The sequence below is a fragment of the Exophiala viscosa genome (genome assembly GCF_022695815.1).
Source record: "Exophiala viscosa unplaced genomic scaffold EDD37scaffold_3, whole genome shotgun sequence".
Taxonomy (NCBI): domain Eukaryota; kingdom Fungi; phylum Ascomycota; class Eurotiomycetes; order Chaetothyriales; family Herpotrichiellaceae; genus Exophiala; species Exophiala viscosa.
The window spans coordinates 1,203,815-1,223,971 of record NW_026944355.1 but is presented as its reverse complement, the minus strand read 5'-3'; the positions used below and the strand labels follow the sequence as shown (position 1 = coordinate 1,223,971).

The following is a 20,157-nucleotide window of genomic DNA, read 5'->3' as shown; positions in this document are numbered from 1 at the left end:
TGTTGATTGCTTCGTTCTCTAAGACTTTGTTCTCTTAAGTTGTTTCCATCATGAAGCTGAGATTCTCTTCCTTGGATGTAAAGGTACTGTGACGACTCCTCTATCCCATCCTACAGCACCCGCGCGTGACAATCGTTGACTGACTAACATATTCATACAGGTCATAGCCAGTGAGTTGGCCTCCTCACTCACTGGCCTGCGAGTGTCGAATATCTATGATCTCTCGAGTAAGATCTTCCTCTTCAAGTTTGCCAAACCAGGAAAGCGGGAACAACTACTGGTCGATTGCGGCTTTCGATGCCATCTGACTTCATTCTCACGAACGGCGGCAACTGCTCCATCTGCCTTTGTCAGCCGGTTGCGAAAATATCTCAAGAGTAGGCGCGTAACAGGCGTGGCACAAATAGGCACGGACCGAGTCATTGAAATCACATTTAGCGATGGACAATATCGGCTGTTCCTAGAGTTCTTTGCGGCTGGCAATATTCTTGTCACGGATGCAGAACTGAACGTGCTGGCATTGCAGAGGCAAGTGAGTGAGGGCAATGAAGATGTGGACGTCAAGCTGGGTGGAAAATACATCCTGGATGTAAAGCAAAACTTCCACGGGATACCTCCAATCACTCCCGAGAGAGTCAAGGAGACCCTGACAAAAGCCGTGGAGAGAACGAAAGCAGCGAATGAGGTTGGCGGTAAAAAGGCGAAACGAGCAAAAGGTGGAGATGACCTGAGGAAAGCTCTGAGTGCCGGATTCTCGGAATTCCCACCTCATCTCTTGGATCATGTGTTCAATGAGACAGGCGTGAATGCAAGCTTAAAGGCGGAGGAGGTCCTCGAGAACACGGAGGCGTTGCAGTCAGTCATCAAAGCTCTGGAACGTGCCGAAGACGTCTTCAAGAGCCTAGATGCAAGCAATGTCAAGGGCTATATCATTGCAAAGACGAAGTCCTCCGCTGCACCCGAAACTGGAGACCAAGATACAGAGTCATCATCTCGAGACACACTGTTGTACGATGACTTCCACCCATTCAAGCCTTCTCAATTGGAAAACAAAGTCGGAGTGCGGCTACTTGACTTCGATGGCTTCAATCGAACGGTGGACGAATTCTACTCCTCTATCGAATCGCAGAAATTAGAGTCTCGACTCACTGAACGAGAGGAGAAAGCGAGGGAGAAACTGCAACATGCAAAGAATGAGCACGAAAAGCGGATCGGTGCACTCCAACACGTTCAGGAGCTGCATGTCCGGAAGGCTCAGGCCATCGAGGCCAATACCCACAGAGTCGAAGAGGCATGTGGGGCAGTCAACGGCCTTATTGGGCAAGGGATGGACTGGGTCGATATGGGAAAGCTAATTGAGAACGAACAACAGCGTGGCAACGTGGTGGCTCAATTGATAAAGCTACCTCTGAAGCTAGAGGAGAATACGGTGACACTCCTGCTTGACGAACCTGGCCTTGATGACGACAACGAAGAGAGCAGTGACGAAGAAAAAGAAAGTGATGAAGAAGACAACTCTGAGGTTGAGGCAAGTCCGCCACCAGGCAAAGCTTCCGACAAACGCTTAGCCATTGACATCGACCTCGCACTGTCTCCTTGGGCAAACGCCAGACAGTACTACGACCAAAAGAGGACTGCTGCAGTGAAAGAGCGGAAAACCCTGGAATCGTCTGCAAAGGCACTACAATCTGCGGAGCAAAAGATTGGAGCCGATTTGAAGAAGGGGCTCAAGCAGGAGAAAGCTGGTCTGAGACCAGCGAGAAAGCAGTTCTGGTTCGAGAAGTTTTGGTATTTCATTTCCAGTGATGGATACTTGGTCATTGGAGGCAAGGATGCTCAGCAGAACGAGCTTCTCTACCGAAGATACCTGAAGAAAGGCGACATCTATGTGCACGCCGATCTAAACGGTGCATCAAGTGTCATCGTGAAGAACAACCCCAAAACACCTGATGCACCCATCCCGCCTTCAACGCTGTCACAGGCAGGTTCTTTGACAGTGTGCACCAGCAATGCATGGGACTCGAAGGCCCTCATGGGTGCATGGTGGGTGCACGCGGATCAAGTCAGCAAAACAGCGCCTACTGGTGAGTATCTGACAACCGGTGGCTTCATCATAAGGGGCAAGAAGAACCTACTACCACCTTCCCAGCTACTTCTGGGGTTTGGAGTCATGTGGTTGATTAGCGAGGAGAGCAGAGCGAACCATGGCAAGCACCGCTTGGAGAGGACCGAAAGTATGCTCTCAGGTGAGGCCGAAGCTCTTGCAGATGACGCTCAAGGCTTATCACTAGACGAGCATGATCTGGCCGATGAAGCAGAAACAGCATCGGGGCAGGATGAAAATGTGGTTCCAGACCTAGAAGATGCTGCTGATGATGCTGAGGACGAGGAAAAAGAGGACGCTCAGGCCACGAATGGTCACATTCGGGACGATGGCGAGGAAGATGACTATGAGGACACGGGGTCTGTGGCTGCATCTGAAGCTGGGGAACCAAGAACGAATCCGCTTCAATCGAATGGAAACGGCAATCGTGGAGCGTCAACGGCCGAGGAAGAGGAGCAACAACCAAACATTGAAGTTGGGGTGGAGTCTGAGGATGATCATGACCAAGAGGGAGATACCAACGATGAAGCAGACGGCGACTCCTATGCGCACCCATCCACGCCTGCAACGCGCTCTGAGGCGCAGGCGAAACCCAAGCAACAGCAACTTGCAAGGGGAAAGCGGTCCAAGGCCAAGAAGGCACAGAAAAAGTACGCAGAACAGGACGAAGAAGACCGCGCTCTAGCCATGGAGCTTCTCGGCTCGGCCCGTGGTCAAGAGCGTAAGAAGGCTGTTGAAGAGGACAAAGCAGCACGTGAAGCCAAAGCTCAAGCTGACAGGGAACGACGGAAAGCGCAACACGCAAAAGCCGCCGAGAAAGAACGAATGCGGCACGAAAGGCTGGAAAAAGCCGCGGCCGACGGAAATACGGATCTGGCAGAAGACGATGAGCAGAGCAAGGAGCAGCTCGAGCAAGAGCGGCGTGAGCTTCTAGATATCGACAGACTTGTTCCGCGTCCACAGCCAGGTGATGAACTCATTGCCGCGATCCCAATGGTGGCTCCTTGGACAGCCATGACACGACAGAAGTACAAGATCAAATTACAACCTGGGAACATGAAGAAGGGCAAAGCGGTCAAGGAGATCCTTGGATTCTGGACCGCCCTGGACAAGAAGGGGCCTAAAGTGGTGGATGAAACGAGTAGAGACAAGGAGCGGGTGTGGAGGCGAGAATTGGATCTGTTCAAGGAATGGAGACCCGAAGAGGTCGTTGGTTATGTTCCCGTCAAGGGGTGCAGGATTGTTCAGGGTGGAGGTATTGGTACCAGACCGAATGTGAAAGGCAAAGGAGCTGCTGGTGGCAAAGGAAAGGGTGGCGGTGGAAAGAAAGGGAGATAGAATAGCCAGAGCTAGGTGAAAATGTCCATGAGAGTCGAGATGACACCTCTTGTCCCGATCTAGTCTACACTTAGACAAACACCTGACGCCTGGTATAGTGTAACAAGACGCACGTCTTCCCGAATAATGTACAGACACTTTGAATCCTGAATAGGCGCCAGAAAGAAGAAAGGGGTGCAACACTCAGTCTACCCTCTCGGCCGCAGCCTTTTCTATCCTGTCTATGACCGCGTCCTCAATATCGCGGACCTGGCCCTCTTGAACATCTTTATCCGTGTCAAGCGCGGGCGTTGATGCCGCGCTACTGGTGGCCCTCTTCACCGTCTCCGCAAAAATGATCGAGCACCCTAGGTCATCGAAGAGTCGGAGTACACCAAATAGCGAGTGTGCCAGACCTGTGATCGCAGATCCGATATGGACGTTGTACAGAGTTGCCCGTACGCGTTTCTCCGTGTTTGATCCATTGTCGGGGCCAGCATACGTCGCAATCGAAGTCGTCGGAGCATAAATCGAGGCTTCGAGTTGTGGGTGCACACCATTTGTTTCGGTCGACGAGACAGGAAGTCCAGCGAAGGCGGGCCAGTGGCAGGATATGACGCCGACTTTTAGCACGTTGATCCCGTCTTCTCGAGGCACATTACCAGACTGCTGGATGATCTCGTCAAGCTTCGCTCGAACTTTACCCGCTGGGACTGCCTTTTCCGAGAACAAGATCAAGCGGCCCTCCGGCGAGTAGTGGCGGTATTTCATGCCCGGAGCACGAGGTGCGCCGTTCGCGTCCTCTTCATAGCTTGGATGCGCAGGATCTGAGCCCGGGTCGACCGAGGGCGACGGCGACGATGAAGATGTAGACGAAGTGGAAGTAGTGTCGTGCCGCTTATACCCGATCGCCGTATGTACGAAATTGTTCCCAACAGCCTTGCCGTGCGCGACCAGTTCGGACTGCGAGACGCCGCCTGGCCGCAAGATCAGTGGTGGATCATGCAGGCCGTCGACGACGGTGCTCTCGACGCCGACGTCGCATGGCCCACCGTCTAGAATGAAATTGATTTTGCCGCGTAGATCGTCAAGAACGTGCCGCGCCGTCGTGGGCGACGGTTTACCCGAGGAATTAGCCGAGGGTCCTGCGATGGGTCTGTCCGTCGCAGCGATGAAGAACCTTGCGTACTTGGACGATGGGATGCGAAACCCGATTGTCGATTGCGCCGGGTGGACATTCTTCGCGAAGGACGAGTTTTGTGGTATACCGAGTAAAATTGTCAGGGGTCCGGGCCAGAATTCCTGGGTCAAGGACCGGTAGATCTCGGGGAGTGGTTCGCCTGTAAGGCGCTCGAGGTGTGCGACGGACGAGACGTGCACTATGAGCGGATTATCGCTGGGGCGGCCTTTGGCGGCGAAGATGCCTGAGATGGCGGGCTCGTTGGTCGCATCTGCGCCGAGGCCGTAGACCGTTTCCGTGGGAAAGGCCACGGGCGGCGCGAGGCCGTGTTTGATTGACTCGATGGCTTCGCGGAGGAGAGCGGCGTTTGGGTCTGACTGTGCCGTGTATTCCTGGTATATCCTGCGGTATTCGTCGTCGGATGCTTGCTCGGGCAGGTCGAGGTCCCGTAGGGACACGATGCGTGTGTTGCAGTTGTTGTACGGCATCGAGGACAAGTGTCGGTGGTTGGCGAGGATGGTGTCCATCGTGAGAACTGATCCAGGTTGGACCATTTTTGAGAGAGATGTTGACAGTCGCTTGAAAAAGAAGAGTGGTAACATGAAAGTAAAGATCAACCGGGACGCCAGTGAGATGATATCCTCGTACTTCGACCAGGAAGAATATGCCTGTGGATTCGTCTCGTGAATATCGGCAAGTTCAGCATACTGGGTCCTGCTTCTGTAGCGACTTCGAGGTGTCCCATCATAAAATGACTATCAGGTGGTTGCTCTGCTGCATTTCAAGATCAAGCATTCATTAAAGCGCGTTTCATTAATGCTCGAGGTTGTTTAAAAAAGACAGGCATGAAGAAAAGTGATACAAGAACTTTTTTCCCGGTCACGTGCTCAATTCGAATGTCGCGTGACTCAGCCTTGCGCACCCCCGTCTCGCCACAGCCTTGGCCTCCAAAGAGTGCTATGAGTGCCCGAGTTTGGAATATTTGAAGAGGGTATGTGTGTATTTCGCCTACTGCAACGCTCCTGCTCTACCATACGACACTACATTGAGCACTTCAACAAACGCCTCTACCCGTGCCGCTCATTGTATTGACATTGTCCCACTCCATTCCCGCACAACTTGACCATGGGGCCCACCATCTAGACAGTCGCAGCTCCCTTTGACAGAAGCTCACCCACCAAATTCCAGTATTTGACCCGGCTGTTCTCTCGGAACTTCTTGCCCCAGATTATCATGATGAAAAATGCGGACGAGGCTGCCATTCCGACGAAAGCCGCCGAGATGAAGCAATTCTGGACTCCCATATTCGTGATCCAAGGGGTGATACCATAGCCGATAGCAAAGGACATTGTGTTGCGCACAATAATGACTGTCGTCATAGCGTCTCCGGATATTTCATGGTATGTGTCGATAAGGTAGTTGACACTAAGAGTGATGCCAAAGACGTTGCAACAAGCAAGTGCTCCCATGGCAATCACAAGGCCACTCCAATGCACGTGGTTTGCAGCGCCCACGCCCCAGAGTAAAAGCGTTGCAGGAACCAAGATGACGCAAAGAGCGAAGGGCCAAAGACGTTGTTCAGGTTCCTATATGACTCGTCAGAAAGCTGTATCTGTAGAACTAGGGATCTATCGAAAGAGTCGTGCTTCAATGGCACAGTCTTTCAAGGAGAGCAACACTTACCATAATGCCGTTATTGCGGCGCGCGAGTTTGAGCGTCAACCAATCACTCAATCGACCAGTCACGTACGAGCCGACACACACGCCGAGACATGTTGACACGTAGCTCAAACCGACCATCGAAGATGAAAAGTTGTAAGGAGGGGCCGAGAGAATCAGACTCGCAGTCGCATTGAGGACGTTGAACCAGATCTGTGAAGTGTTAGTATCAGTGTGGTAAGAATTACTCCCAAAGCGTGAGGTGCATCGATGCATAGAAACGGGTCATAACTCACAAGATAGCTTCCATAACTGAAACCCGCGTAGAAGATGACAGGCCACGAGAGGTATCGGAGAGACTGGACAGCTCTTCCAACCACGTCTTGACCAGGTGATGGCTGCCAAAGGGACAATTTCTGGAAAAAGGTCTTGTTGCTTCCGTAATGGAAAGTACCCTTCTCGATACTTGCCAGCTCCGGCTCTCTTCTGACGGAGGCCGATTTCTCCGCCTCTTTCTCATCTCTCGGCTCGCTGATGGGAGTTTGTGTGCCGCTCGTAACCTCCACGATTCCGACCGTGGCCCGACGATAGTTCGTTTCTTCCATGAAGAAGAAGCAGAACACCAGTGCGCACGCGAGAAACATGGCGGGAAAATAGAACACCCATTTCCAATTCATGTCCTGGGCAATAAATCCGCAGATGACTGGTGCGAAGTAATTGCTGCCGGCTAAAAAGAACGCGTAAACGCCCATATAAGTTCCACGCTGGTGTTGGAAATACTAGGACAACAGTCAGTACGATCGAGGGCCGAGAACGGCCATACTTACCACATCGGTCACAGAGATCTCCGGCAGCGCCTCGATTGGTGCTGCAAAGAAACCGTTGACAACGTTTTTGGCAATCCATGCACCATTCGTGCGTGCGTATGGGCTGTCATACGTCAGTCCATGAATTTCGAGCAAGCAACCACAAGAATTCTTACCCCAACATTGTGCACCCGATACAGCCGATGATTGAGAGCAAATATGTAAGACGCTTGCCGTAACGCAACGCGAAAGGCTGCCAGAAGAGTAAACCCCATCCACACAGGAGGAAGAGATATCCTAGTTGATAGCGTCAGTCCACACGCTGTCGTCCGCTAAAAGTCTGTGTGTTGGTGTATCTAACCTGTGCCTTGGTTGAGTGCGCTTACAGACACCCCAGAAGCCTCTGAGAGAGGGACGATGACGGAGTACACGACCGAACCGGAGATACCAACGAAGAGGACATAGCTGAAGCCGGTCAGTGAGAGAAGTTGACTGATGAAGGTATACGTACACGTTGACCGCGATGGTCGACATAAGCTTGCGTTTTGGTGACCAGTTTAGAGGGTCGTCTGGATCATCGGATGGAGTTGGCACAAGCACCACGTCTCCTGTGCCGCCAGCATGCCTTGTGTGCATGGTGTGCTCCAGGTCCACAAGATGGACGGTTCCAGGGACAGTGTCCACAGGGAGGTTGTGAGCTGCCATGGTGGCGAACAGTATGGCTCACGTGCGGTCGATTGTTGAAATTGAAGAGGAAGATTTTCAATTGCGAATGCAAGTACCTGGGCGAGAGGGCAGTCTCAATTTATATGCCTGCGTGTGAGACGGTGAGACCGTGCAAAGGTGCACAGATAGTCCGCCGCTCGATGCCGATATTCCGGAAGGAACCACAGGGCGTCGTTGGGGCGCATGAAGTCCAGATAGTGTATGAAGTCAAGCCATTTAGTGGCAAGACCAAGGCGATCGTAATGGTGCAGGACGAAAGATAAGAGTTGAACCAGCAATTCCGCAGCAGAGCAGGGATTCCATATCAGGTTCGCTGCTAGACAAAAACAGTCTGCACCTTGGAGGCATGGTCTGATGTGAAAGGTCGTTCCAATTGAATGCTAGATAAAGGATTCACATAAACATGTCCGAAAAAGGTAAGAGAGTGGCTACTTATCTGGAGAGTGGCCGGCGGGAACAGGCGCAATGTCGTCTGAATGGTCCGCAGATGACCCCCTGGGGTTCCTGGTGGGACATGGTGGATATGTCCGTGGCATACTCGTTACCCGATCCCCGAGTGGTTGCATGATCGGCATCTCCAACGTTGGTCTCGCAGAGCTGATCAATGAGGGGATTTTGCGCCGGTTTCGTCAAGGATACTTATCAGCGGGAAGAAGAGAAAGAGAGTTCGAGGTACCTCGTCACGGCAGTCAGTCATTCCGCCTTGAAGCCACAGCAAAAGCACGAGACCACAGCTGGTAGCTTGCCAAGTGCCACCGTCTGCTCCATGCTGTCATGGACTTGTAGGTTAACGAGACGATAAAATATGAACTGTGTCCTGACATGAAGCTGTAGCTCGAATCCATTCTTTGAGTATCTTCGGTTTGTAAGAGGCTGCTAACCATGGTTCAAGATTGGAGAGGACTTGTCGCAAAGAAGCGTGCCGAGGTAGCGAAAGAATTGCCTGAAGAATGGAGGCTTTCAAAAGATGTGTTGGACACGATAAATGCCAATGCTGATATAGCAGTCCTTGACGTTCCCGCAAAATGTGGTTTGCTGACCGCAAAAGAGCTTGAGATTACTGAAAAGTACGATGCGGTGGATTTGGTTGCGAAGATGTCAGCGAAAGAGCTGTCTTCTTCAGAAGTGACCCTCGCATTTTGTAAAAGAGCTGCTGTCGCTCATCAAGTGGTTTGTCCTTGCTGCTGTGACGATGAAAGCACTGTTACTGATGAGGTCAGACCAATTGCTTGACAGAAATGTTCTTTCAAAAAGCTTTAGAGCGAGCCAGGTACCTCGACGAATATCTGGAAAAGGAAGGCAAACCGGTGGGCCCATTGCATGGAATGCCTATCAGTCTGAAGGTTGTCAAGCGAGCATGGCTGGGTGTGATATGTCTGACTTTTGTGGCAGGATTCGTTCAACCTCAAAGGCATCAATTCGACAATTGGATATGTCTCGTTTATAGACCGACCTCCGTCCGAAACCAATTCTCCGCTTGTTGACATCCTCTTGCAAAATGGCGCCGTGCTGTATGTCAAAACCAATATTCCCCAGACTCTGATGGTACGTGGAAACTCCCCAGAAGCTAGCATCGTTCGTCCACGATCTTGAACCGCATCGAGTATGGTCGTAAAAGGAAATGAACATATAAGGGCTGTGGTCGACGCATTTTGCGGCAATACAATACTGACGTTCTCCTACCACAGACGGCAGACTCGGACAATAATGTGTTTGGGCGAGTGATGGTAAGAATGCCACGTATGGGAGTTCTGAAGGGCACTGACCAATCTGCTAGAACCCTCACAAACTCAAGCTGAACGCTGGAGGCAGCAGCGGTGGTGAGGGAGCTCTTGTTGCTATGCGTGGATCCATTCTGGGAGTGGGCACCGATATTGGAGGCTCGATCCGTATACCCGCCATTTGCTGCGGAACTTTCGGCTTCAAACCATCTGTCGGTCGAGTCCCGTTTGGTGGCCAAACAAACCCCGTCCTAGATGGATGGACTGGTATAATGCCAGTTGCAGGTCCGTTGGCACGAAGTCCTCGTGACCTGCGCCTTTTCTTGGAAGCTGTGATCAAAACAAAACCCTGGGACTTTGACTATACGGCTCTCGCCATCCCCTGGCACCCAGTCCCGGAAAAGAAGACGCTCACAATCGGTGTTGTCTTGGAATGCCCTACCTGGCTGGTAGCACCCCCACAACTCCGAGCAATGAAGACAGCCACAGACAAGTTGAAACAAGCCGGACACAATGTTATCATGCTGGAAAAGTTCCCTTCGTTCAAAGAAGCGACTGAACTCTCCTGGGCATTTTTCGACATCGATAACGAGATGACCGGGTTCAAACATATTGAGGCGTCAGGAGAACCTATGGTCACATCGGTGGCAGACATGTACACCCTTCCTCCAGAGGGCCGTAAAGTCAAGTCCCTAGGAGATCTGCTCGACATGAACGAGAAATACCTGAAATTCAGGCAAGAATGGTTGAAGATCTTCGTGGACAACAAAATGGACGTCATCCTTGCGCCAGGCGCACACAAGACTGCTGTACCTCACGATACCTTTCGCTATCCTCCATATACTGTCATGTGGAACCTCCTTGCGGTAAGTTTCGGTGGAACGGCTGACATTGTGGAATCCGTGGCTGATTGAGACTTTTCAGTATCCTGCTTGCATTGTTCCGTACCTTAAGGCCGACAAGAGTATTGATCACGCAGATCCGAGAATTCCAGAATGTGAGTTGCATCCTTTCCATCGACATGGTAGAAGCTGCGTCACTAACCCTTCCCTTCTCAGATGATCCTGACATTGTTGATGGCGCACCATGCAGCATCCAAGTCATCGCAAGAGGGGAACAAGACGAGGAATTGATGGCAGCCGTGGAGCTGGTCTCTAAAGCTATTGGTCTTTGATCAGTACATGTTCGACGTGTTGTAGCAGTCCCGCCGGCCTTCTATCAGTGAGGTCTACGATGCCATAATCCGATTGCGACGCGTGACATGAGCTTCAGGTAGCAAGGGCATTGTGGAAAGCGTTGTAGTTAAGCTGGTCAGCAGCACGTGGTCAAGTGCAGCATATGTAGTGTCCCATGGGCAATTCGAAGTGGACAGATGTCTTCCGCCTACCGTTTGCCCTGCAGATTGGAATGATTGGGGCGACATGTCGTGGTGTTCGTGTGGGCGGAGGAAATGAAATAATGAAAGCCTTCTTCCCCTCTGCGATGCAGATGAATCTCTGAAACGCGTTGAACGTGAAAGTTGGGTTCGCCGAGAGCGCCGGGTCGTATTCATGCCTCGTGATCTTTCAGAAGAGTGCTCATCTTTTGGCCTTGGAGAACGATCAACTCGACAGGCGATTGTATAGGCTGAATGCGAATTCATAAGATCACTCTGCTTGTTCTCACCGTCGCACCTTCAAGGAGACCTTTTGGTGCAAAGTCGAAGCCGTCGACAACAGGGAAAAAGCGTTGATGCACTTGTTCCTGCAGGGAATAGGGGTTCCTGTCACGCATGACTTGACAGATATTGCACCGCCATTCAGCGACAGGCAAAAAGCTGTTGACAGGATTTGGCTGATATCAGATGCTATTGTGTCATATGTAGGAGGAATTTCATACCTTTGAGAAGGGTACCGCTCTCAGTTGCATCTCTGGTTCGCCCTCGAGGCTGACTGTTTCTAATAGACAGAATCCCCCAAGGTGTCTCCAGATGTAGAGTAGATGCGTACGGAGTTCCGTACTCTCCTCTTATTAGTGTCTTGCTGCTTTTCTTCTCCAAGCCGTCAGCGACAAGGCGGCCATATGTCTGGCGTCATCAGCAGCGAATGAAAAATTGATTATATCATCGCGCCCAGAGGCACTTCATCTAGGAAGGGAAACGTATCCTCCCAGGTCCTTTCAGTTGAGTAATCGAAACCTGCCTAATCCGAAACAACTCGCCGCTATGAAGGCGGAGAAAGCAGCGGGGAAATGGAGGTGATCGTCTCCCCCCTTTGGGACGTGCTGATACCCAATAAGACTTCCACCTTCCAGACTTTGGCAGGTCAAAACCTGTCGACCTCTACTCATGGCAGAGACAATGAATGAAGACTTTGTCATCTGGAATCTCTCTCCTCAGTGGAACAAGGTGGAGGCCCCTGGATAGCGGTGAAGAATGACTCGGGCGCTTTATAAGTATTGAGATTTGTCTGGTCTGAGTGTTGATCAAATGTAAGCTGCAACATCCTGAAACTGATCTCCAGCACAAGTATTGAACATCTCCTGTTTGAATGGTACAGTTCATAGCAGATACAAAAAGTCGCAGCGGTCACCATCAGGCACGGTTTCCCGATACCAAACGGAGAGCAAACCGGCACAAGGCACTTTCGAGCATGGCTTTCCATCAGGCTTCTTCCTGGCATGAAGGCGAAGCTGCCATTCACAAACGCACGCATGTTGACTACAGGGAAGACAATCCGACCATACCGTCCTTGTATCCTCGCGCAGCACAACAGGTCTCACGTTACCCGTTAATGGCCTTCGGCGCCCTGGATGAGAACGACAAGCCGTGGTGTACAACTTGGGGCTCAGGCAAACCACCAATGGCACAACAGGTAGCACAAAGCGTTATCGGTATCAGGACCACTGTCGATGCATCGTTCGACCCCGTGGTCCAAGCGATCTTCAAGGGGCAGAACGATGGGGAAGTACTCCGCGAGGAAGGCGAAGGAAGATTGATGAGTGGGTTGAGCATCAGTCTCGAAGAAAGAGGACGAGTCAAACTAGCTGGTCGGATTATAGCGGGCGCCCTCAATGCAACGATGGCGACTGAAGAGGGGGCACAAGCGGCCGACAAGAGTGGAACTGGACAAGCAGGGGAGATGCAGCTTGTCGCAAAGATTGACCAGGTATTGCCCAACTGCCCGAAATACCTTAACAAAAAGAAGATCGTCTCTTCAACTCCAAGTCCGAGGCTGCTTTCGACTTCTACGCGACTTGTTGAAAGAGCCGTGAATATCATTCGCAAGGCCGACCTGTTCTTCCTCAGCTCCGCCCACAAGCACAAAGACATGGACTGTAACCATCGCGGTGGTCCGCCAGGCTTCCTACGCGTCCAGCAACCAGAAGACCCCGTCAAAGGCAGCACAATCGTCTGGCCCGAGTACAGCGGCAACAACCTCTACCAAACCCTCGGCAACCTTGAGACAACACCTCACGCAGGGCTTTGCGTTCCAGATTTCGAAACCGGCGATGTACTGTACGTGACAGGAGACACTGAAACTCTCGTCGGCGCTGAAGCCAGTCATGTCATCGCCAAAAGCAATCTGGCCGTGCGCTTGATGGTCACGGACGTAAGACTGGTTGAGAACGGGCTCCCCTTCCGCGGCATACCAACGGACGATGTCTCCCAAGGTCGCTCCCCTTACAACCCGCGAGTGCGGTACTTGACGAGTGAGCGGAGAGACGCCTTCGATAAAGATCCAGGCGACAAGCCTCCGACGACTGCACAACTAATACGAAAATCTCGACTGACCCCAACAATAACGAGATATCGCTTCGCCCTGACCGATCCTGCAGTTTTCGGACCCTGGAAACCAGGACAGTACGTGGCGATGGACTTCACGGACGAACTAGACATGGGATACTCGCATATGCGCGACGACGATCCAACGAGTCTGAACGACGATTATATCCGGACATTCACCGTCTCGTCGATCCCAAACTCGCTCGGTGACCACGGCGAAGAGTTTGAAGTCACGGTGCGTAGGGTCGGCAATGTCACGCGCTGGTTCGAATATCAACGTGAGGGCATGTGCGAGGTTGGAATCAGAGGGTTCGCCGGCGAATTTTCTTTCGACCAGACCGCCAATAAACGTGTCGGCTTCATCGCCGCGGGGATCGGTACCACGCCTCTGCTCGGGCAGATGGATATATTGGATCTGACGCGACTCAAAGTCTGGTGGAGCGTGGGAGTCCGAGATGTCGGTCTTCCTCTGGACATTTTGACTCAGTACCCTGCTTTGAAGGACTCGTTGACGATCTATCTCAGTGGCAGTGAAAGTGTGCTCGATGACAATGAGAAGGAGCGCATTAAACTGCAGAAGCTTGTTGGTACAGGTGTCAAGATTGAGAGGCGGAGGCTCCAGCAGTCCGACTTGACTAGCGCAGAGGCCGGTGTGGATAATTGGTATCTCTGCACGGCGCCGGCGATGAGGAAGGAAGTTCAGAGTTGGCTGCCTGGGAAGTCGGTCGTTTTTGAAAATTTCGATTATTGATGACTGGTCCCCCTTCGATGGCGACGTATAGTGCTAGACTGAATGAGTTAAGACGAAATATCATTCTCTCCATCCGTCCGTTCTCAAGGGTCTTCCACGATGTACTGTAGTCTAGAAGCTGTCACACTTGATGACAAAATAAGCAACAACTTCATACGGATGCGCCCCCCTCAGCTCATCCACCGCCCATCGAACAGCCCCCTTGCCTATAACCACCATCTCCACCCGATCCTCAACCACGTACTCAACAACCCCAGGCTTGCCAATATTGGGATCGGCATGTGCAGCGGGCTTAAACTGCCCCGTGCCCGTCGACACGAAGCATGTGTCCGTATACTTTGGTAGGGCGCCTGGCTCGTGACCAGGTCCGTTAGGCCATGTTCCCGCGCCAGTAGCCCAGACTGCGTCGAGACATGCTTGCGTATGCGTTTGGGGGACGTAGAAGAGTAGCTTGTAGATGGTATCTCCGTCATTCTCACTCCTCGAGGAAGTCGTCGTTGGCTCGGAAGTAGTCATTGTTGTCAATGATATACTGGCTCGCGTCGTTGTTGGCGGTCTACACACAGAGTCTCCAGAGAAAACAAAGGAGCTTTTGGTGCTTTGACAGACTCAGGCAGGTATCCTAACAGTCCGATGCTTGTCCCCGAGCTAGGTGAGATGCTTCCGAAGATATAATCCAGGACATCAAAAGGCCATTCTGGGCATACAATGTGAGATAGGGCAGAAGGTTTGGTTCAAAGTTCCGGACAGAGCCTTAATATAACGTTAGCAACCATTTGAATGTCGAAGTCGATCACCCAACGAGAGGCAACACCATCAACAGTAAAGTTCTGACCATTATAACAGGAAAACTTCAAGACCGCAAGAGCGTTGCATGAGGCCATTACCACAGGAGGACATCGAGATTGAAATCATGTCGAATTGACCACTAGCACGGGAGGACATCACGATGGAAACAATATTGAACTTTAAGAAAATACATTTTAGTGGTATCTGGTGCCTCGTTGGAACTCGGGAAAACGCCGTGCATATCTAAGATGCTAGTACAGTATCATGCTCATAGTTCATCATGACCTGCGTCATCATCGTCGTCTCCATAGTCCGGCATCCCACCTGCACCGCCACCGTAGAGCTTGCTTGAGATCGGGTAAGCAACCTGTGACAACTTGTCATATTGCTCATCAAAGTCATCCTTCTCTGCCGAGTCGGCGTTCTCGATCAGCCAGTCTTGAGTCTCCTTGACCGCTTCCAACAATGTCTCCTTGTCGTCGTCGTCAATCTTGCCACCAAGACCGTCTTCATCATTGGCCTGGTTCTTGAGAGAAACGGCGTAGTTTTCGAGCTTGTTTCTGGCTTCAATCTTTTCACGGACTGCCTTGTCTTCGTCGGCGAATTGTTCGGCCTCGGCAACCATACGGTCGATTTCTTCTGGTGACAATCGTCCCTTGTCATTGGTGATGGTGATAGACTCGGATTTGCCAGTGCCCTTGTCTCCAGCAGACACCTTGAGGATGCCGTTAGCGTCGAGCTCGAATGATACTTCGATTTGAGGAACACCACGAGGAGCAGGAGGAATGCCGGTAAGCTCAAATTTGCCGAGGAGGTTGTTGTCTTTCGTGAGAGATCGTTCACCTTCGTAGACCTGGATCAGGACAACAGGCTGGTTGTCTGCCGCCGTGCTGAAGATTTGGGATTTCTTGGTTGGAACAACTGTGTTTCGAGGGATCAATTTGGTCATGACACCACCAGTGGTTTCAATTCCGAGAGTCAACGGGTTGACATCCATGAGAACAATATCCTCGGTACCAGCTTCGCCGGAAAGAACACCACCTTGGACGGCTGCACCATAAGCCACAGCTTCATCAGGGTTGATACCCTTGCTGGCTTTCTTGCCACCGAAATACTCTTCAATCATTTGTTGAACCTTGGGGATACGAGTCGAACCACCAATAAGGACAATATCGTCAATGTCGGCCTTCTTGACTTTGGCGTCCTTGATGACTTGTTCGACTGGTTTCAGGGTCTTCTTGAACAGATCCATGTTGAGTTCCTCGAACTTGGCTCGGGTCAAAGTCTCGGAGAAATCCTTTCCGTCGTGGAAAGCTTCGATCTCAATACGGGTGGACATTTGTGATGACAGGGTTCGCTTAGCTCTCTCAACTTCTCGCTTGAGCTTACCCATGGTCTTGAGGTCCTTTCGGATGTCCACATCGTTCTTCTTGTTGTAGAGTTTGACAAAGTAGTCGATAATTCGCTGATCGAAATCCTCACCACCAAGATGAGTATCACCAGCGGTAGCCAAAACTTCGAAAACACCATCTTCGATCGAAAGAAGGGATACATCGAAGGTACCACCACCAAGATCGTAGACAATGATCTGGCTCTCTTTGCCCTTCTTGTCGAGACCATAGGCGATGGCTGCGGCTGTAGGCTCATTGACCACACGAAGGACGGTCAAACCAGCGATTGTTCCGGCGTCTTTCGTTGCTTGTCTCTGGTTGTCATTGAAGTAGGCTGGAACTGTGACAACTGCATGGGTGACTTTCTTGCCCAGGTATGCCTCAGCGACTTCCTTCATCTTGCCCAGAACCATGGCGGAAATTTCCTCGGGTGTGAAAGTTTTTGGCTGACCAGCAACCTCGACGTTGACCATAGGCTTGCCGTCCTTGTTGACGACTTTGAAGGGGAAATGCTTTGCGTCTCGTTGAACATCGGAGTCCGCGTATTTGCGACCAATCAAACGTCTGAAGAAGGGATTAGTACCTGTAACCAAACAAAAGAACATGTTTTGCAGACTTACTTGATATCATAGACTGTCCTCGTAGGGTTTGCAGCATACTGATTCTTTGCAGCGTCACCTACCAGGCGCTCTTCGTCGGTAAAGGCCACGTAGGAAGGAGTGATTCGGTTGCCCTGGTCGTTGACAATGATGTCTACTTTGCCATTCTGCATGACGCCGACACAGGAATAAGTAGTTCCGAGATCGATGCCGATGACGGTGCCATAGTTGCTATCGGAGTCATTAAGAGGTGCTTGATCTTGGGCGTGTACCGAGCCGATCAATGCTAAAGGACAAATGAAGATGAGGAGGAGGTAGAACACAGTTGTCCACTGAAAAGCAGAAGAGGAGGATCTCGAACCACGGCGCGCCATCTTGAGAGATCTCAGGAGGCAAAATATGGTGAGAAACAAAGAAGGAAGGAATGGTGGACTTGAACGGAGGATGAATTGGGTGACGGGAAATATTTATTATGACGGCCGAGTTATCGATACGCTGTCCTTTTTGACTCGCCGCTGCCGCAGCCACTTGCACTTGACGCGGTTGCACCCCCGGAACACAGTCGCGATTGCTGCCAAGCCCCTGGAAAACGAAATGCCCCTTTTTGCCAGTCTGGCCTCTCTCTATTTTCAATTTCTATTCATTGCTAGACGTTTCCAAGGTCAATTTCTACGACAAAAGAAAACCATTTCCACCCCTACCTCTTTGAGCCTACCATGTATCATCTGACAGGACGCGCACCAAGATCACAAGTGCATTTTTCACCAGGTCCAAAGACGTCGGTGCCTGAACAGTAAACATCAGGATTATACTGATAAAGCTAATGGTCATCTCCACCTCAATGCTGCAGGCTACGATGTTAGGTGTGACCGTGTGAATGCCGCCGCATACTTCAGTGAGGATCCATATCCATTTGGCTTTGAAGGAATGCAGTGCCACTTTGCCGGGACACCAAATATGCCCGTCGCAGCCTTGTGCGGAGTTGTTCAGCCTTGTGGCGTCTTCGTGCTTGCGAATAATTGAGACCTAGTGAATGTAAGCAAAGTAAGTCACAACCACATCCCTGCAATGTGAGTACGTTGTCTTGGTCAAATACGTGAATCCTCCTGTTTCCATGCCCTGGCGCAGGATTTCAAGGATTGACAGACATGTTTGGGAACGGCAGAGACAGTCTGTCACATTGACTATGGTTCCAGATACGTGACTCATTGGATGTCGAACCTTCGCCACCCAGATGGATACATAAGAGGCCTTGAGTCCGCAGGATTGGCAACGACCAGAGCCAAGGGCTTGTCACAGTTAATCATTCCAAATACATATAAATAACAATCCGCAGATTGTTTCTACCGCGCACTCACCTGTCTGCGAAGAACAATGGAGGGAATATGCTGGGGAGGTTGATTTCGACATCACCGTCTCTTTGAGTACACCGGCTTTTCGCCGGCATCTGAATGCTACGATGATTGAATGGCGTCCCTGATGTGGTACTCGACATTGTCATATTCCATAAAACTGGCTCGAGACTCCAGTCCATTCTTCAGAAGTCGGCCTTGTACAGTGTTCATACCCTCCTGATAGCGATCGGGTCAGTGGTAGCAACATGGACACAAGTTCCGAGGAAAGTCGGACCCTGGCGAAGCGAGTAGCGGCTCTTGAAGATGCACTGCTGAAGAGCTACGAAACTACTGGTAACCTCATTGAGACTATCTATCGGTGGGTACCGGAACCCCTCAGCCATACCACAAGCTTGCTCTATTGAACGAGAATGTTACCCGGCAACACCAACAACCCAGAGTGCGCGTCTTTACTGGATGTCAGTGGAGACGGTGTCTGCCTGGAATTAGACCACGCGGTCACGGAGCATATCGAGATCAATTCAGCTGCGAGGAAGGATCATCGGAGAGGGTTCTGTCCAAGCGACTGAGAGTTAAAAGGCAGACCTCGGTGTCTGAATCCACCGCGAGTATATATCGAACAGAGCCAACAAGCCTGTTTTCAGAAAGAAGTGGCAGCATTTGAAGTCCAGCGGGTTCGCTCCAGCAATTACCTTGACATGAAATTTGCAGGACTATACTGATAGAGCGAATGGCCGTCTCCAGGTCGCAGGTGGATGCTATTATATTATATTTGAACTTGAAAAGTCTCCAGCAGTGCCAGCGTTCAGACAGTGGCCCCCACAAACTGCGGCAGTACTTCGGGGCTCTAACGGCCACTGTTCGAACGACGTCACCGCGCTCCTCCAGTCCTGCGGCCGGTGTGCATCTCCGCATCATCTTTACAATAGTCAATGAGTCGTCTACTATCAACAAGTTCGATTGCACCTCCCGCGAGACAACGCTGCTACTCATGCTATGCTGACTAGTCTCTCTCCTTCCTTGACTTCCTCCCTCCGAAGACTGACCAGACCGAATACAATCATCCCCATACTCAACACCCTTAGTCTCCGAGTTCCCAAACCGCAGCATTCGTACCACACAACTCCCCCAAGAATGGGTTCAGTAGACACATCCCTCCAGCCACACACAACCGGCAGGGCAGCCGAATTTGCCAAAGCCCATTCCTCTTCCAACCCTCTCATTCTCTATGGCGGCTGGTTCTGTCCGTTCGTCCAGCGCTCCTGGATCACATTGCACGAAAAAAAGATCGCGCATCAATACTTCGAGATCAACCCGTACAAGAAAGACCCCGACTTCCTAGCACTCAACCCGCGCGGACTGGTGCCTACACTAGCCGTGCCTGTCGACAAGGCTGGCGAGAATCAAAAGCCCTTATACGAGAGCGTAGTGATCTGCGAGTATCTAGACGAAGTGTACCGAAACCCGCAAAAAAACGGCCCCTCCCTTCTCCCAGAGGACGCATATGACAGAGCCTGGTGTCGCTTATGGATCGACCATATCAGCACGCGCATCATCCCAGCGTTCTATAAGTTCCTGCAGCACACCGAGCAGAAGCCATACTCGCTGGAGGAAGCCCGCAGTGAGCTGCTCAAACAAATCAAGACGTTCGCTAAGGAATGTGACCCCGAAGGCCCGTACTTCCTAGGCAAACAATTCGGCATGGTCGATGTGATGCTCGCGCCCTGGCTGTGCAGACTATTCCTGTTCGACGTATACAAGGGTGGTGTCGGCATCCCCAACGAAGGGAGGGGCGGCGAGGATGAGCAGGTCTGGCAGCGATGGCGGAAATGGGCCAAGGCGACGCACGAGAGGGAGAGTGTGCAGGACACACTGAGTGAAAGGGAACAGTATATCGATGCGTATAAGCGGTATGCCGAAGATACGACGCAGAGTCAAGTTGGGCAGGCCACAAGATCAGGCAACAGACTGCCCTAGGCGGAGAGAGTCAAGCGTT

The 20,157-nt window shown here is 51.4% G+C and overlaps 8 protein-coding genes across 8 annotated transcripts; 4 read left to right on the top strand and 4 right to left on the bottom strand.

Moving 5' to 3' along the window:
• Nucleotides 1-50: 50 nt before the first annotated feature.
• Nucleotides 51-3,609, top strand: EDD37DRAFT_679260 (translation factor; the record flags this gene model as incomplete). Its single annotated transcript, XM_062819680.1, has 2 exons — nucleotides 51-83; nucleotides 161-3,609. 2 exons carry the CDS (start codon nucleotides 51-53, stop codon nucleotides 3,440-3,442), a joined length of 3,315 nt encoding a protein of 1,104 aa, XP_062671905.1. The 3' UTR covers nucleotides 3,443-3,609.
• A 16-nt stretch (nucleotides 3,610-3,625) lies between these two features.
• On the bottom strand, nucleotides 3,626-5,128 carry EDD37DRAFT_648467 (translation factor; the record flags this gene model as incomplete). The annotated part of the gene is made up of 1 exon (XM_062818014.1): nucleotides 3,626-5,128. One exon carries the CDS (start codon nucleotides 5,126-5,128, stop codon nucleotides 3,626-3,628), a length of 1,503 nt encoding a protein of 500 aa, XP_062671904.1.
• Nucleotides 5,129-5,732: 604 nt separating this feature from the next.
• On the bottom strand, nucleotides 5,733-7,983 carry EDD37DRAFT_327490 (MFS transporter). Its single transcript, XM_062811519.1, has 7 exons — nucleotides 7,578-7,983; nucleotides 7,428-7,531; nucleotides 7,243-7,363; nucleotides 7,088-7,190; nucleotides 6,557-7,039; nucleotides 6,285-6,473; nucleotides 5,733-6,187 (listed from the first exon to the last, which is right to left on the bottom strand). The coding sequence occupies exons 1-7, from the start codon at nucleotides 7,769-7,771 to the stop codon at nucleotides 5,741-5,743; spliced, it is 1,641 nt and encodes a 546-aa protein (XP_062671903.1). The 5' UTR covers nucleotides 7,772-7,983; the 3' UTR covers nucleotides 5,733-5,740.
• A 382-nt stretch (nucleotides 7,984-8,365) lies between these two features.
• EDD37DRAFT_327679 (amidase) lies at nucleotides 8,366-10,714 on the top strand. Its single transcript, XM_062811521.1, has 7 exons — nucleotides 8,366-8,962; nucleotides 9,013-9,135; nucleotides 9,185-9,337; nucleotides 9,481-9,519; nucleotides 9,570-10,379; nucleotides 10,438-10,510; nucleotides 10,572-10,714. The coding sequence occupies exons 1-7, from the start codon at nucleotides 8,675-8,677 to the stop codon at nucleotides 10,685-10,687; spliced, it is 1,602 nt and encodes a 533-aa protein (XP_062671902.1). The 5' UTR covers nucleotides 8,366-8,674; the 3' UTR covers nucleotides 10,688-10,714.
• Nucleotides 10,715-11,668: 954 nt separating this feature from the next.
• Nucleotides 11,669-14,083, top strand: EDD37DRAFT_327289 (uncharacterized protein). Its single transcript, XM_062811515.1, has 2 exons — nucleotides 11,669-11,982; nucleotides 12,051-14,083. Exon 2 carries the CDS (start codon nucleotides 12,144-12,146, stop codon nucleotides 14,025-14,027), a length of 1,884 nt encoding a protein of 627 aa, XP_062671901.1. The 5' UTR covers nucleotides 11,669-11,982; nucleotides 12,051-12,143; the 3' UTR covers nucleotides 14,028-14,083.
• EDD37DRAFT_327619 (structural toxin protein RtxA) lies at nucleotides 14,084-14,894 on the bottom strand. The gene has a single exon (XM_062811520.1). The coding sequence runs from the start codon at nucleotides 14,541-14,543 to the stop codon at nucleotides 14,139-14,141; it is 405 nt and encodes a 134-aa protein (XP_062671900.1). The 5' UTR covers nucleotides 14,544-14,894; the 3' UTR covers nucleotides 14,084-14,138.
• EDD37DRAFT_327250 (glucose-regulated protein) lies at nucleotides 14,773-17,423 on the bottom strand. The gene is made up of 3 exons (XM_062811514.1): nucleotides 16,828-17,423; nucleotides 14,863-16,771; nucleotides 14,773-14,780 (listed from the first exon to the last, which is right to left on the bottom strand). Exons 1-2 carry the CDS (start codon nucleotides 17,178-17,180, stop codon nucleotides 15,085-15,087), a joined length of 2,040 nt encoding a protein of 679 aa, XP_062671899.1. The 5' UTR covers nucleotides 17,181-17,423; the 3' UTR covers nucleotides 14,773-14,780; nucleotides 14,863-15,084.
• Nucleotides 17,424-19,295: 1,872 nt separating this feature from the next.
• EDD37DRAFT_648461 (glutathione S-transferase) lies at nucleotides 19,296-20,138 on the top strand (the record flags this gene model as incomplete). Its single annotated transcript, XM_062818013.1, has 1 exon — nucleotides 19,296-20,138. The coding sequence occupies one exon, from the start codon at nucleotides 19,296-19,298 to the stop codon at nucleotides 20,136-20,138; it is 843 nt and encodes a 280-aa protein (XP_062671898.1).
• Nucleotides 20,139-20,157: the final 19 nt, after the last annotated feature.

Coding starts and splice junctions, on each gene's coding strand:
- EDD37DRAFT_327250 (XM_062811514.1), bottom strand. CDS start 17,180: ATGGCGCGCCGTGGTTCGAGATCCTCCTCTTCTGCTTTTCAGTGGACA. Junction 16,772..16,827: donor AGGACAGTCTATGATATCAA/GTAAGTCTGCAA, acceptor TCCCTTCTTCAG/ACGTTTGATTGGTCGCAAAT.
- EDD37DRAFT_327289 (XM_062811515.1), top strand. CDS start 12,144: ATGGCTTTCCATCAGGCTTCTTCCTGGCATGAAGGCGAAGCTGCCATT.
- EDD37DRAFT_327619 (XM_062811520.1), bottom strand. CDS start 14,543: ATGACTACTTCCGAGCCAACGACGACTTCCTCGAGGAGTGAGAATGAC.
- EDD37DRAFT_327490 (XM_062811519.1), bottom strand. CDS start 7,771: ATGGCAGCTCACAACCTCCCTGTGGACACTGTCCCTGGAACCGTCCAT. Junction 7,532..7,577: donor TCGACCATCGCGGTCAACGT/GTACGTATACCT, acceptor GACCGGCTTCAG/CTATGTCCTCTTCGTTGGTA. Junction 6,474..6,556: donor TCAGTTATGGAAGCTATCTT/GTGAGTTATGAC, acceptor AACACTTCACAG/ATCTGGTTCAACGTCCTCAA.
- EDD37DRAFT_327679 (XM_062811521.1), top strand. CDS start 8,675: ATGGTTCAAGATTGGAGAGGACTTGTCGCAAAGAAGCGTGCCGAGGTA. Junction 8,963..9,012: donor CTGCTGTCGCTCATCAAGTG/GTTTGTCCTTGC, acceptor TGATGAGGTCAG/ACCAATTGCTTGACAGAAAT. Junction 9,520..9,569: donor ATGTGTTTGGGCGAGTGATG/GTAAGAATGCCA, acceptor CCAATCTGCTAG/AACCCTCACAAACTCAAGCT.